Source organism: Hippocampus guttulatus, chromosome 12 (assembly GCF_054856545.1).
Source record: "Hippocampus guttulatus isolate MCC_2025c chromosome 12, RoL_Hgut_1.0, whole genome shotgun sequence".
In the NCBI taxonomy this organism is placed as follows: domain Eukaryota; kingdom Metazoa; phylum Chordata; class Actinopteri; order Syngnathiformes; family Syngnathidae; genus Hippocampus; species Hippocampus guttulatus.
The window spans coordinates 14,511,940-14,527,021 of NC_141272.1; the positions used below are offsets into that span (position 1 = coordinate 14,511,940).

The 15,082-nt window shown below is 43.0% G+C and overlaps 1 protein-coding gene across 2 annotated transcripts in view; it reads left to right on the top strand.

Annotated features, from left to right (window-relative positions):
* Nucleotides 1-14,234, top strand: part of LOC147197526 (unconventional myosin-VIIa-like) — a 29,557-nt gene extending 15,323 nt beyond the window's left edge. For both annotated transcript variants that reach the window (XM_086124651.1, XM_086124652.1), the window contains 26 exons: nt 219-425; nt 508-684; nt 1,349-1,438; nt 1,498-1,625; nt 2,021-2,147; nt 2,244-2,363; nt 2,859-3,032; nt 3,133-3,360; nt 3,881-4,048; nt 4,122-4,239; nt 4,314-4,440; nt 4,885-5,054; nt 5,135-5,325; nt 5,421-5,545; nt 6,573-6,730; nt 7,280-7,433; nt 7,633-7,788; nt 8,600-8,705; nt 8,835-8,948; nt 9,032-9,119; nt 10,327-10,433; nt 10,504-10,689; nt 11,692-11,808; nt 11,902-11,985; nt 12,174-12,293; nt 12,844-14,234. In XM_086124651.1, coding sequence (XP_085980777.1) covers nt 219-425; nt 508-684; nt 1,349-1,438; nt 1,498-1,625; nt 2,021-2,147; nt 2,244-2,363; nt 2,859-3,032; nt 3,133-3,360; nt 3,881-4,048; nt 4,122-4,239; nt 4,314-4,440; nt 4,885-5,054; nt 5,135-5,325; nt 5,421-5,545; nt 6,573-6,730; nt 7,280-7,433; nt 7,633-7,788; nt 8,600-8,705; nt 8,835-8,948; nt 9,032-9,119; nt 10,327-10,433; nt 10,504-10,689; nt 11,692-11,808; nt 11,902-11,985; nt 12,174-12,293; nt 12,844-12,936 — 3,633 coding nt within the window. In that variant the 3' untranslated portion in view covers nt 12,937-14,234. The remainder of the gene's footprint in view (nt 1-218; nt 426-507; nt 685-1,348; nt 1,439-1,497; nt 1,626-2,020; nt 2,148-2,243; nt 2,364-2,858; nt 3,033-3,132; nt 3,361-3,880; nt 4,049-4,121; nt 4,240-4,313; nt 4,441-4,884; nt 5,055-5,134; nt 5,326-5,420; nt 5,546-6,572; nt 6,731-7,279; nt 7,434-7,632; nt 7,789-8,599; nt 8,706-8,834; nt 8,949-9,031; nt 9,120-10,326; nt 10,434-10,503; nt 10,690-11,691; nt 11,809-11,901; nt 11,986-12,173; nt 12,294-12,843) is intronic.
* The last annotated feature ends 848 nt before the right edge of the window (nt 14,235-15,082 follow it).

The following is a 15,082-nucleotide window of genomic DNA, read 5'->3' on the forward strand; positions in this document are numbered from 1 at the left end:
GCCATTCCTCCCCCTTTTTTACGGCACCATTTTGAGCTAACATACATCATCATCAGTAAAAATCATGCATAAAATCCAAAAAATATGGAAGTTTCATTCCATTTGAATTAACACAGCTAAAAATGATCTAAAAAAAAAGGAAGTGGGGTGGACAAAAGGGCCAGCAGTGGGGCCAGAGGATTAATAATGCTGAGCTGGTCTCGCCACCTCATCTGCAGGACTTGGAGCGGACCCACCGGGAGATGGAGGAGGAGGATTTGGACGAGGCACTTCCTCTGCCGGAAGACGACGAGGAGGACGATCTATCGGAGTACAAATTTGCCAAATATGCCGCCACCTACTTCCAGGGAACCAACGCGCATACGTACGTCCGCAGACCACTCAAGCAGCCGCTGCTTTTTCACGAGGATGAAGGAGACCAGCTGGTAGGCTGAAGACGTTATGTACCAATCAATTGATCAGTTCTTCAAACCGCGTGTGACCACGTGTGCCTAATCCTGATTGTAGGCGGCTCTGGCCGTGTGGATCACGGTGCTGAGGTTCATGGGGGACCTCCCCGAACCCAAATACCACACGGCCATCAGTGACGGAAGTGAGAAGATTCCGGTCATGACCAAGATCTACGAAACCCTTGGGAAGAAGACGTACAAGAGGGAGCTGCAGGCTCTTCAGGGAGAGGCGGAGGTGAGTGGGTGGAGGATGAACTGAAGAAACTTAATGACCAACATACAACGTTTTCGATGAAATGATCTGGTCTGGCAACCCTCTAAAACCATTTCGTCTCTGGAACAAACTGAACACAAATGTTCTGTTCTGGGTCTTTGGGGACCATTTTTTTTACAAAAACTTCAGGATCCTTCTGCGTGAATTATAACCCTTACTTACTTTGAACTTCTTTAAACTTTTGAAATCCACATTTCCAACTGTTTGTTTCAGTGCTTTTTGCACAACTACTTACTTGCTGTTCTTGAACGAGGACATAAATGGTCAAATTAATTCTGGCAAATCTAGACTAGAAGAGTCACAGAAAGGCATGTGTGTGATTCCTCCAGTATCTCTGTAGCAGACAGCTGATGACACCCTGTGACACTCTTCAGAGCAATGGACACTTTCCTCTGAGAGTATCCTGTTTGAAGGCGGATATTCCTAACTCATAGTAAATGGGTTTTCTCATCGCTGTTCTGGTTCTTTGAAGAATCTAACATATATGTTTTACTCTCTGAGCACTGGTTCTTCAGGAAACCAAAAATATGTTTTTATTTCTCTGTTCTGTTTGTTGAGGGAACTGAGCGTACTGTATTTGTTTGATTATTTCTGTTTTGTCCAAATTCTGTTTTCCCGTTTCCAGACTCCTCCAGCCGACAGTCATCGCAAGAATAGCATCCGACACAAGCTGGTGTCTCTCACCCTGAAGAAGAAATCCAAGATCACAGAGGAGGTAAGAGAATTTAAAAAAAAAATCTTTTCCCGCAGAGTTAAAGAATGGACCATTTTCAGGTCACTAAACGCCTCAATGATGGCGAGCACGGTCTCCATGGCAATAGCATGCTAGAAGACCGGCCAACATCAAACCTGGAGAAACTTCACTTCATCATCGGTAACGGCATCCTGAGGCCAGCGCTGAGGTAAAAAAATAAAAACCCAAACGTATCCAAAATTTCATCATAGAATATTACGAGTCAGTTCCAATTGGTCAGGTTCCTCCATACTTGGTAGTCTTTTGGTGGTCTATTTGGTAGCATTTTGCTTACAGCAGTTTTCTCAGGGTACTGTGGCTTCCTAACACAGACCAAAAACCTGCAAGTCAGGTTAATTGAAGATTCTAAACTGTCCATAGGTGGAAATGTGAGTGTGTCGGGCGACCAGTTCAGGGTCTACACCCCCTCTTGCCCACCAAAGTCAACTGGGATAGGCTCCATCTCACCCTATGAAAATAAATTGATGGATAGACTCTTCACTGAAGAGGACTGGGTTCAGTGATGTTGAAGGGTGACAACAATTCATTGTGTCTGTGCATTAGGGATGAGATCTACTGTCAGATCTGCAAACAATTGAGTCAGAACCCATCCAAGAGCTCACACGCTCGAGGTTGGATCCTCATCAGCTTGTGTGTCGGCTGCTTCGCGCCATCGGATAAGTTCCTCAAGGTCAGACCGCTGACTGTTTTATCCACATCCCGTGATAATTCTTGTTATTATAGAAAGTAAGATGACAGGATGGTGCTGTTGCACATTCACCTGCAGTACCTGAGGAACTACATCAGCAGCGGGCCGCCGGGTTATGCTCCATACTGTGAAGAACGACTTAGAAGAACTTTCGTTAATGGCACCAGAACACAACCTCCATCCTGGCTGGAGCTCCAGGTGCACACACATATGCGACTATCAAAATGTTTGGCATATTTGGTTTTGAGTTGCAATTTCAGAATAAGCCTAAAATGTATCGTGATATTAATAGGTGAACTTAACTTGACCTTCTGTAAACCTTGCAATGCACATGTCCACCGATTCAGTGTTCAATACCAGTTGTAACTGAACCAGGAAATGTATTGATCCATTCATGGATCAATAGATTAATGGAAGCACCTGTTGTGAATTTTGCTGTTTCACTCCTTGCTAAAGAACAGAAAGTTACGCAAAAAACACTGAGACACTGAAGAGTTGGGCATGTGCGTTCAAAATTTTAAAGAAACTCAAATTAAGTTCACCTGTAAAGATTACAGCGTTTTTTTAGGTTTATCCTGAAATTTCACAATAAACCTCAATATCTGTACTTTTTGTGACTAGTACCTGTATACTCAAAAATGTGCACAACTAATCCAGTTTCAGTTCAGTACAAGTTATTCAATTCATATGCAGGCAACCAAGTCCAAGAAACCCATCATGCTGCCGGTGACGTTCATGGACGGAACCACCAAAACGCTCTTGACAGACTCGGCGACAACCGCCAAGGAGCTCTGCAACACACTTTCCGACAAAATCAGCCTGCACGACCGATTCGGCTTCTCGCTTTACATTGCACTCTTTGATAAGGTTGTGTAATACGAACACACTATTTTGTGCTCCAGAGTTTCTTCCTTGTAGAAAAAATGTATACATCTGAATTATGATCTGATTTGACGGTGTTCCGCAGGTGTCATCTTTGGGCAGCGGGAACGACCACGTGATGGACGCCGTGTCGCAATGCGAGCAGTACGCCAAGGAGCAGGGAGCCCAGGAGAGAAACGCCCCCTGGAGGTTGTTCTTCAGGAAGGAGATCTTCACACCATGGCACTGCGCCTCCGACGACACAGTTTCCACCAACCTCATCTACCAGCAAACCGTCAGGGGCGTAAAATTTGGAGAGTACCGGTGCGACCGGGTGAGTACTTCCATTATGTTGAAATAAAAGTTCTTCTTCTTCTGTAGACATGTTCCTTCTCTTCTGAAGAAATGTTACTCCACTACTTTTTCAGACATTCTTCTTCTCGTATCAAGTTCTGGTCTTTCTCTTCTTTAGACGTAAATCTCTGCTGTAGAAACAATACTTCTCTGGACCTGCTCCTGTTCTTTCAGCTCTTCGTTACACTTGATCTTTTTTTTTTGTTGACATGCTGCTCCATTTCTTCTACACATGCTCCTTCTTCATCTGTAGCAATAGTCGTTTTCTTCTTCTCTAGAGATGCCTCTTTTTTCTAGGCATAACTACATCTTTTCTTCTGTGGGATGGTCTTTCTCTTCTGTAGACATGGTCCACCTTCTCTTCTGAGTCATGAGACTTTTGTGTAAAGATGCTTCTACTCCTCACCTTGAGACTTGATCCTTCTCTTCTTCTCAAAACATGTTCCTTCTGTTCCTAACCCTAACCTTGAGTCAAGAATCCTCTTCTTCTGTTGGCAAAGGACGACCTCGCAGAACTGGCTTCCCAGCAGTACTATGTGGACTATGGCTCGGAGGTCCTGCTGGAGCGCCTGCTGAGCCTCATCCCGTCCTACATCCCCGACAGAGAGATCAGCACATCCAAGACAGTGGAGAAGTGGGCTCACTTCATCATGGCGGCACACAAGAAGGTGTGTCTCATAAGTGGATGTCATTATTTTCATGAGCAAAGGAACCAAATCCTCTTTTCTCTTTGTTGTTCAGGGCATCTACACTCAGAAGAGGTTTGATCCCCAGAAGGTGAAAGAGGAAGTGGTGGACTTCGCTCGCCACAAGTGGCCTCTGCTCTTCTCTCGATTCTACGAAGCTTTCAAAATCACCGGTGAGACTCAATCACCAGTCTCGCCAACTATTGAGCTGGACGTGGCCTGATGATTTGGTTTCTCTGCGTAACAGGTCCAACTCTACCCAAACACGACCTCATCGTCGCTGTCAATTGGACCGGTGTTTACTTTGTGGACGAGCAGGAGCAGGTTCTACTAGAACTCTCCTTCCCAGAAATCACCGCTGTGTCCAGCAGCAGGTGAGGCATGCTGTGAAATGTCGCCCCTCTTGTGGTTTGAGTAATATACAACCATTTATGGTGGTTGAACTGGAAACCATTGGGGCAACAGTCCATCAACTCTGTAGGAACTTTGTTTGGAGACAAGAAGGTTGAAGGCAAGGTACTTCAAGAACTCTCCTTCCAAGAAATCACTGTGTTGTCCAGTGGCAGATGAGGCATGCCGGGGACTGTAGCCCCTCTTCTGGTCCGAACAATGGTGATCTGTTTTGACTTTGTGTTGGGGTGACAGTCTTTTAAGGACTTTGCATGGAAACCAGAGTGTTGAAGGCCAAATGACCATCGATGTAGAGACCAAGACAACCCGTCTTGGTCTCCACATCTGAGCTGCTAAGCATCAAGGGTGTGGATGACTAAATTCTATGTGTGCAAGTAACCAACGCTAAATATTTGTTGTCCTTTGAGGGGTGGAAAGTTGCAGAGTCAGAGTTTCACACTGGCAACCATCAAAGGAGAAGAGTATACCTTCACCTCCAACAATGCCGAGGACATCCGTGACCTGGTGGTGACCTTCCTGGAAGGCTTGCGAAACAGGTCCAAGTTCGTGGTGGCACTACAAGACAGTCCCAACCAGAGTAGGCTCTCACTCAACTTGGTGATGTCTTGCAGAACTCCGCAAGGAAGTCACAAGTTGTCCTCTGACTCTGTTTGGCAGGTAGTGAACCATCCACCTTCCTAAGTTTCCAGAAGGGAGACTTGATCCTGCTAGACCAGGACACCGGCGAGCAGGTTCTCAATTCAGGCTGGGCGCATGGCGTCAATGAGAGGACTAATCAGAGAGGAGACTTTCCGGCGGACTCGGTCTACGTCCTGCCCTCCATGACCCAACCGCAGCAGGAGATTGTGGTGAGATAAGACCTAGAACAGTTATGAATCAGGCAGAAGATGACTTGACCTGCTGCTGTTGTTATTGAAGATGGTTCTGTCATCTAACCAATCAGGCGCTGGTTACCATGACGCCGGATCAGAGACAACAGTCAGTAAGAGTCTCACAACTTGTCTTGCCGGAGGGTGAAGACTCTGTCAAACCTTACACGCTGGAGGAATTCTCCTATGACTACTTTAGGTACACACACGCACGCACAAAGAGTACCGTATTTTCACGACCATTCGGCGCACCGTATTGTTGGGCGCAGTCTCAGTAAGGGGTGCTATTTCTGTATTTGACACATACACAAACGCACTGTATTATTGGGCGCAGCCAGGCATGGTAAAACATACGCCAGCTTAAACATATGGCATGCATGCACGCACGCTAAAACACGTTTTTAAAAAGGCAACGGAAGCAAAACTGAGTTCGGTTGTACTTTATTTCGCCATTTTACAATGTACTCACGTGACTGGTACCTGCTAGGGGCGTGCCTTTAGCGTCCTCTTACGCGCCCACCCTTCACTCGTTGGCGACTGGTACCTGCGAGGGGCGTGCCTTTAGCGTCCTCTTACACGCCCACCCTTCACTCATTGGCGACGGGTACCTGCTAGGGACGTGCCTTTAGCGTCCTCTTACACGCCCACCCTTCACTCATTGGCGGACTTCCGCATGCCTGTTGTCACTCACTCCGCCTTTTCTCTATATAAACAGCGTTGGCCAGAGGTGCTCTCAGTCAGGCTTTGGAACTCGGCGCATACACTAGACGCTCCGCATTATAAGGCGTCCTGTCCATTTTGGAGAAAATTTAAGACTTTTAATGGCGCCTCGTAGTCGTGAAAATACGGTACACTTAAATACTCACATCAACCTGTCCTCAGCTCCCGGTGAAGTTCAGAGCTTAAATTTTAGTATTGGGATGTCTACAACAAGTGTAGTAGCCTTTTTAATCCCAGCTCATACCTTGCCTTACAGGCAGCGTTTCAATTCTAAATTTAGGTTTCAAACCAGGGTTTTCATGAAAGGTTTGGGTTTCATGTCAGCCAAGCCCACTTTGCAATCCTAACCCAGCCTTGAAACCCTAACACTGAATTGAAACGCTAATTTGACAACCTACTCATTGTTAGAAACCCAAACTAAGGCTTGAATCCGCAATTTGAAACCTTAACCTCGTCTTAAAAGACAGCAGTTGAGAGTAGCAATGTAATCAATGTTCTTGGTGCAGGCTTCCCCCCAAACATACTCTGAGCAGGGTGATGGTCACCAAGAATCGAGGCAAGGACAAATTGTGGAGCTGCACCAGGGAGCCTCTCAAACAACCGCTGCTGAAGAAGGTGGTCCACCACGAGGAGCTTGCTCAGGAAGCCTGCATGGCCTTTATTGATATCCTTTCCCATCCTTTTCCAATGTTTCTATCATCTAGTTTCAATGTTACCCCTGTCTTCTTACTTTTTTATTAACTTATTACCATACTCTTATCACAGTGGTACTGATATTACTACCAAGTTGTTGTAATTTTATTCATGTTAGTATCATGTTTTAAACATGTTGTTCCCATTTTGTAACATTATTGTATTGTCGCACGTTACCATCTTTACTATGTTACAATGTTCTTACCATGTTACAGTGTTTTTACTGTTGGTACAGACATGTTGTGACACCATTTTTAAATCAGAACCATGCTGTTGCCATGTATCGCCATATTAGCATCTTATTGCAGAGTTATTACACGTTCAAACTGTTATCACGTCACCTTTTACATGCGTTATCGTGTTCAGTGTTAACATGTATTGTTGTTACCATGTTACTGTTATTACACTGCTGTTATTACAATGCTTTAAATGTCATGATTACAAGTTATTCGGAGATCATTGCCAGATGTTGTTCTTCTAGCAGTACCAATCAAAAGCAGTTCCTTAGCATGTGTCCTACCTGTGATGAAGTACATGGGCGACTACCCGTCCAAGCGCACTCGCTCAGTCAACGAGTTGACGGACCAGATTTTTGAGGGCGCGCTGAAGGCTGAACCGCTGAAGGATGAGATTTTCTGCCAGATCATCAAACAGCTCACAGACAACCACGTCAAGTGCGTAACCACCTCTGACCTTGACGTAGCGCAGGTAGAAGCTGAGCTTTTCCACCGGCTGCCCCTCGTGGCTGCGCCTTGACTCCAGTGACAGACATGTTGGAAAGAGAGATTGTGAATTGACGCAACAGAAATGAAATTGCTCACAATCGCTCAACTCTGGGACACTGAACTGAAACATGTGTGTTTGTGCCGGCAGGTACAGTGAGGAGAAAGGCTGGGAGCTTCTGTGGCTGTGCGCCGGTCTTTTTCCACCCAGCAATGCGCTGCTGCCGCACATCCAGCGCTTCCTGCAGTCCAAGAGGCAACACCCGCTCTCGGCCGACTGCATGCATAGGCTGCACAAAGCCTTGCGGTACGCGCCATTAGAAATGGCAACGGATTACTTGACAGATAGTGCGTCGAAAATAGGGTATAACAACATGTCTGTATCAACAGTAAAAACACTGTAACATGGTAAGAACATTTTAACATAGTAAAGATGGTAACGTGCGACAATAAACCAATGGCAAACTTTTGGGATCAAGTGCCAGATTTGATTGACGGAAAATATAAAAGTTGCTCCACCTCAGTTGTTAATAAGGACAAAAGTTGAAATGTGGATGCTACAACGATAAAATCATTTATTCTCATGTTTAATTAATCTCATTAATCACAATTAAATGTAAAATAATGTTGACTATTTTTTTCTTGTATTTACAATAAGTATATAAACCTATTCTTTGATTAAATGAAAAACATTAAATGCATATCAAAAATGGTATATATTATTTATGTATTTTTATGTTATGTGTTTTGTAGAAATATTTTTAAATTACTTTTTAGGCGATGTGGTCGACAAAATATTTTAATTTTATTACTTAAAATAGCGTCACCAATTACTAAACTGGGAAAAAACATTTAATGCGTATGTAAAATACTTTATTGTAAATAATGAAAAAAAGTAATATAAATTACCTAATTATTACAACAAAATATATTTATTGAAAAATAAACTTTTTTTTTTTAATGGAATCAATAGTTTATCTCTTGATAATGTAAATTTAGAAGGGAGCGGGCCTAACTTGGCTCATCGCAAGTGTCGATGCAACTTCGCTTTAAAAGCTAAAAATGTCTTCAACGTGTACCAAACCTCATTTGTATGGTGGTGGTTGCTATGGTAACAGAAACGGGTCCAGGAAGTACCCTCCTCATCTGGTGGAAGTCGAGGCCATCCAGCACAAGACCACGCAGATATTCCACAAGGTTTACTTCCCCGATGACACAGACGAGGTGCGAAACACACACACACACACACACACACACACACACACACACACATTCAGACCGAAATGTCAAGAAAACAATGTTAGGAATATAATTCTTGTAGTGAAATGCTACGTTCATAAATGAATTGCGCAGGCCTTTGAGGTGGAGTCCAGCACCAAAGCCAAAGACTTCTGTCAGAACATCTCCACTCGACTCCTGCTCAAATCCCCAGAAGGCTTCAGCCTCTTTGTCAAGATTTCTGACAAGGTGCTTTTTCATTTCTCATTAAAAAGGATCAGCATCACTTGGTGTCTTTGCGAGACTAATTTAGCGCCATGTTGACCCGCCAGGTCATCAGTGTTCCGGAGGGAGACTTCTTCTTTGACTTTGTCCGCCATTTAACAGACTGGATCAAGAAATCACGGCCAGCAAAAGACGGTATTAATCTACAGGCTCAATTGTGGCACAGCCCCGGAAGCTAGTTTGACTTGGCAGTTGGCAAAATGACATTTGGTAGACAAGATAATTGCGAGTAGGCCAACAAAAAATTCTCAGGACACAGGAAGTCGGCTACTTTCGTTTAAAGCTGCCTTTTTTTTTGCTCCCTTCACTCATTTGCACCCATTAAGCAATAAAAATTCTGCCCCAGAATACCATTTGACTAAACAACATATAATTAGGTAGACATCGCTATCATGAGTAGACTCACAAAAAAGGCTCAAGAAGCAATGCTTTAACATACAAAGGGAGTTGGCCATTTTGGTTTGAAACCAACATTTCAGGTTAAACTTGGCCATTTCCAGGGGTCCTTTGAATCTTTGAGAATTCAGTCCCCAAAGCCAGTCTGACTTGGTAACATGAAATTTAGTAGGCATGTTTATCATGATCAGAACAACAAATCTCAAAAGCCATTCCCCAAAAGACACGATATTGTCCATTTAGACTGGAATCACCCATTTTTTATTTAGTTGGAAGTAATCAGACCGACAAATTTAGTCCATGAAAACAATTGATTTAGCAACAAGAAATTAGATTGATGAGTGGACCCACAAAAAATGGCCAATATTACACAGGAAGTCTGGCATTTTGCTTTGAAATGAACGTTCTAGGTTCATTTTGGTCTTTTCTGGGGGTATTCTATTCTTTGGAATATTCAGCCCCTTAAACCAGTTTAGTTTAGCAACATAAAGTTTGTTTAAGGATGTCTATCATGAATAGACTTTAAAAAGAAGGTCTGAAAAATCCGTTCCTGAAGAGACATAGGAAGTTTGCCATTTTGATTCCAAGCTGTAAATTGGCTGAGTTTTGACCAAAAAAAAATCTGCCCCCAAAATGAACCCGACTTTGCAACATGCTGTAAATTTGGTAGGCATGTCTATCACGAGTAAACCCACAAAAATGTCTAATGATGTTATGCCTGAAAAGACACAGGAATCCTGCTATTATTTTTCAAAGTGGCCATTTTAGAATGTCAGAGGTGATGGCCTCTTTAGACAAGTTGAACCTTTTTTTTTCAATTTGAGAAAAAAAAAAGGAAACTTGCGGATTAGACATGACTTTTTAGCATTTTGACGCCAGTGCATGACATCAAACTTTAATGACTCACCATATTACAACAAAATCAACTGTTTCATTTACCCTGTAGGAGCTGTTCCCTCGCTGACGTATCAAGTGTTCTTCATGAAGAAGTTGTGGACCAGCACCGTTCCGGGAAAGGACTCTTTTGCCGACTCCATCTTCCACTACTACCAGGTGAGTCCTGCTTGGCAGAAGACTAAAGAAACAGAATTTGTTCCGTATTTTTGATGACACCTCTGACCAGGAGCTGCCCAAATACCTACGTGGCTACCACAAATGTACACGCGACGAAGTCTTCCAGCTGGCGGCGCTCATCTACCGCGTCAAGTTTGAAGACGACAAGTCCCACTTTCCTACCATTCCCAAGATGCTGCGTGAGCTGGTCCCTCAGGATCTCATTCGCCAAATGTCCCCAGATGACTGGAAGAGGGTAAACCTGGAAACTCTTTGATATTTTTTAAACTGAAACCGCAAACAGACTTATTTTTCATGCATGTTGGATGGGAAGGATGGATTATCATTTGGAATTCAGTCCCCTGGAGGCAGTTTGGGTTAGCAACATGAAATTCGGTGATTATGATTATCACGCATAGACCCACAAAAAACTTAAGAAGTTTGCATGAAGGGAACTCGGAAGCCTGCCATTTTTGTTCAAATAAGACGTTAGGTTCATTTTGGCCATTTTCAAATGTTCCTCGGGTGTCCCGCGGAAAGTTTTTCTGTACTTATGTTATGTATTTATTTATCGTAGTTGCTAGTTACTGCAATACTAGTGTAGGTCATTCTGCCGGAGCCAAATTCCTTGTGTATTTTTCATACTTGGCCAAGAAAGATGATTCTGATGTCAGTTTGACTTCGCAACATAAAATTCAGTAAGCATGGCAATCATGAGTAGACCTACAAAAAAAACTCTCAAGACCCATGAAATCGGCCATTAGTTCAAAGTTGACCTTTAGGTTCATTTTGGCCATTTCCAAGGGTCCTTCAAATCCTTTGAAAATTCAGCCCCTGATGTCATTTGGACTTAGGAACGTGAAATTTGGTAGGCATCACTATTATAAGAAGACCCCAAAAAAACAAATAAATAAAAAGTCTTGGCACCCATACCTGTAATAACACAGGAAGTTGGTTATCTGGTGCGGAGCGGACATTTTAGCCATTTCCAGGGGTTCTTCAAATCTGAAAATTCGGCCCCAATGCCAGCTTGACTTCGCAACATTTAATCTAGTTGACATGTCTATCAAAAGGAGACCCACAAAAAGTCTCAACAACCCACAACTGGAAAGACCCAGGAAGGCTACAATTTTGGTTAAAACCCGCCACATTTGAAATTAGGGTTACCAGACCGTACTACATTTCCCCCATTCAACGCATGCAGCAAAATGTCATGAACATTATGGTTATTGGGAAATTGTGTGTGTGTGTGAGGCAGTCCGTGGTGGCCTTCTTCAACAAGCAAGCTGGTAAATCCAGAGAAGAAGCCAAGTTGATGTTTCTTAAAATCATCTACAAATGGCCAACATTTGGCTCCGCCTTCTTTGAAGTCAAGGTAAAAATGGGAAGCGCCCATCACCTGTGTCACTTCCTCTCTTCTGAACCCAATGCTGCTTCATGCTCAGATTCATCATGCTTTTGTCATCAGCAAACCACAGAGCCCAACTACCCAGAGATCCTCCTGATCGCCATCAACAAACATGGAGTCAGTCTCATCGATCCAAAGAACAAGGTTGGTTTGCTTGATCGAATAAGCATAAAATTAACAGGGTTGCAAAATGGCAGGATTTTTCAAACGTTTGACATTTTCCATGGCAAAATAACAGGAATTTAGGGGAATAAACCGGGAGTTTATAAAATAGGACGTTGGCTCTTAATTGGGATACTTATTGTCATGAAGTAATTGTTTTGTCCCGGCAGGACGTTCTGATTACTCATCCCTTCACCAAGATCTCCAACTGGAGCAGTGGGAACACGTATTTCCACATCACCATCGGAAACCTCGTCAAGGGAAGCAAAATCCTTTGCGAAACCTCCCTGGTGGGTCACTAAGTAGTTCATATTGAGAAAAGTAAATCAATAAATGAAAGGTGTCCAAATACTTTTGTCTACAGTGTCAAATACATTTTTTTAGCAGGATTATAGGCTTGAATTCTGACGAGCACCAAGGAGGAAATAGGTCACATGACAGCAACCTTTAGCAATTCATTTTTATTTTTGTACAAAGCACATAGGCATAAATTCTGCCTAGCGACAAGAGCAAACACAGCTAATCGTTGTTGTTTGTTTTTTGTTCAATTTACAATTTTCTTTTATTTCTTGGCTTATAGGCACAAATCATGCTTAGCAACAAAGAGAAAACAAGAAATACTTTTCCATTTGCATTTTTTTTTTTGAGGTCTTGCAGACAAATTCTGCAAAACAACAATTCTATAGACTTGAGGAGCGCTGTACTCGCTAACAATTTCATAAAGTACACAGTACCTTGTGTCCGTTTGTGCAAACGTCTCATTTGACTCAATCTAATAAGTCCAAAAAAAGCCACAATTAAAGCCCTAATTTCCTCATGCACATTCTGAATTCCTCTCAGGGTTACAAGATGGATGACCTGCTGACATCATACATCAGCCAGATGTTGACCGCCATGAACAAGCAGCGGTCCGAGCGCACTCGCACCAAGTGAACGTCTTATTGGCAGGAGGCCGCCGAGCTCGCCCGCCTGCTGCGGCCGATTGGCCAGCACTGCAGCTGGCGGCGGACCTTTGGCCACCAGTTATGGCGGATGAGTCACCGACCTTCTGTCAGCTCAGAAATCTGGAAGATCCCCGGGGAGAGTTCGGTTGAAAGCGACGACGACCCCGGAGAAGGTCCCAGCAACTACGACAGGCGTTACCATGACAACGAGGACGAGCCATCCAGCGAGGATGACTACCTCTGAGAAGAACGACACTCTTAAGTGTGGAGAACGTAGTGAAACCACACCCTGTGAGGTGTGCTAACTGGTCAATGCTAACCTATATATTTTTTTCGTTGACTTGGCCTATGAACATGAATTCTTCCTCACGACAGAGAGGAAACATGTCACTCTGAAAGACACACATTCCGTTTCGCCACAAATTGAACTCGAAAATAACATGGCCGACTGTACCTGTAGGTAGAAATTCTGCATAGCAACAAGTAGCAAACTAATGTGACCAGGAAATACATTTGTCAATTTTCTTTTCGCACAAATCCTGCCTAGAAACAAGATGCAAACATGTCATGGGACCAGACAATACTTGTTTTTTTAACCAGGAGTTATCGTCACAAAATTCGCATAGCAAAAAGGAGCAAATGGATCATGTGACCAGGTAATACTTTGTCATTACAGTAAGTGATTTCCCAAAAGTGAGCATGGATCGTTTTAGGTGTGCAGAATTTTTTTGTGTGGGTTTAGCAACACTAATTCCTTTAGTGGAATGAGTAAATTAAAATGGGTAATAGATAATAAGCTTTTGGGGGATTCTTAACATGCTTACGTTTTAGGATTGTCGCGTCTTCATTCTCTTCAGTGGTCGCTGGCGCATTAGTTTGTTAATGTGCTCGATTAGCTTTCGCTCAAAAGAAGCAGGGAGCTCTTCTTTTTTGCCGTAACATGCTCATATTTGCATTTAACGTCCTAGCTCAAGCGTCACCTCACAGATTAAATTGTTTGCCTCAAACAAAAACCTTCACTGTGCCAAACTTATTCGGTTTTTTGGGGGGTTTTGCCGCTAGGTTGTTTCTCTGCGCAAAATTGTGTGATTTTACCGGCACTTGACCTGTGTGAAATATTAGTGATATGAATGATCATTATTATGCGTTATGCTTGTGGGTTTTTTTTTTGCCATGTACAGTAATGTTATTCATCTTCATTTTTCTTTGCAGTGTGTCGTCTTCATATCTCATTATGCTTGTTAGCCTCTGCTAAAAATGCTTGCCAGAAATAAAACGACAAACTGTGACCCCAAATGGCTTCTATTTTTGTTGAATGACTGTTGACATTGGGAGAACATTTAATTGAGAATCTAACGTGGACTATGCCACTGAGGACCACAGAAACAATAAGTGTGGCACTTTTTTTGCCCTTATTTTTTACATTTTTAAAAAAACTTATTACGGTAATGATTCAGTAGTTTTCCAATGGTGTCAATGCAGTAATTTATGTATTTTGTCTCAAACATGCATGGTGAACTATTCTCAGAGAGATTATCTCTAAGAATTCTGTCGCCGTTGTGCATCTGTTCATAAACAGTACATAGGGAAACAGCTTTTTAATTTGGGAACATGAATTATACAAAGTGGGGGAAAAATGCTCAGACTCAGCATATGACTGACAAACACATTCAGAGAGTTGCGAAAGTCACACTGAAGTGTTGAAATACATTTCTGGCGGCTCCGTTACTTTACTTCTCGTCATCTAAAAGCAAATGTGCCAATCTTAATTGCACACACAACAGAATAGAACAGAACTTTTGTCACCGTTCTTGGAACAATAAAGTCATAATCACACTTGCTTTGACTCTCATTCCAACTTCACTAAAGAGGATGCGCAAAACACATGTGACGCAGATAAAAGGCACCTAAAACGTCATGTGAAAGTCACTCAAGATCCTTTTAACGATTTTTGGAATGGGCGTCGCTTCCATAGGCGTTTCGGGGTCTTGCATAATAGACACTTTCTTGAGGTGTTATGTCGACTCCTATGAAAGGCCTCTAAAGGCCATGTGGAAGCGACTCCCAAAGGAGTCGTCCACTCAGAGGCAAACTTTAGGCCCATAAATGACTCATGAAAGTGACCCTGACATGCC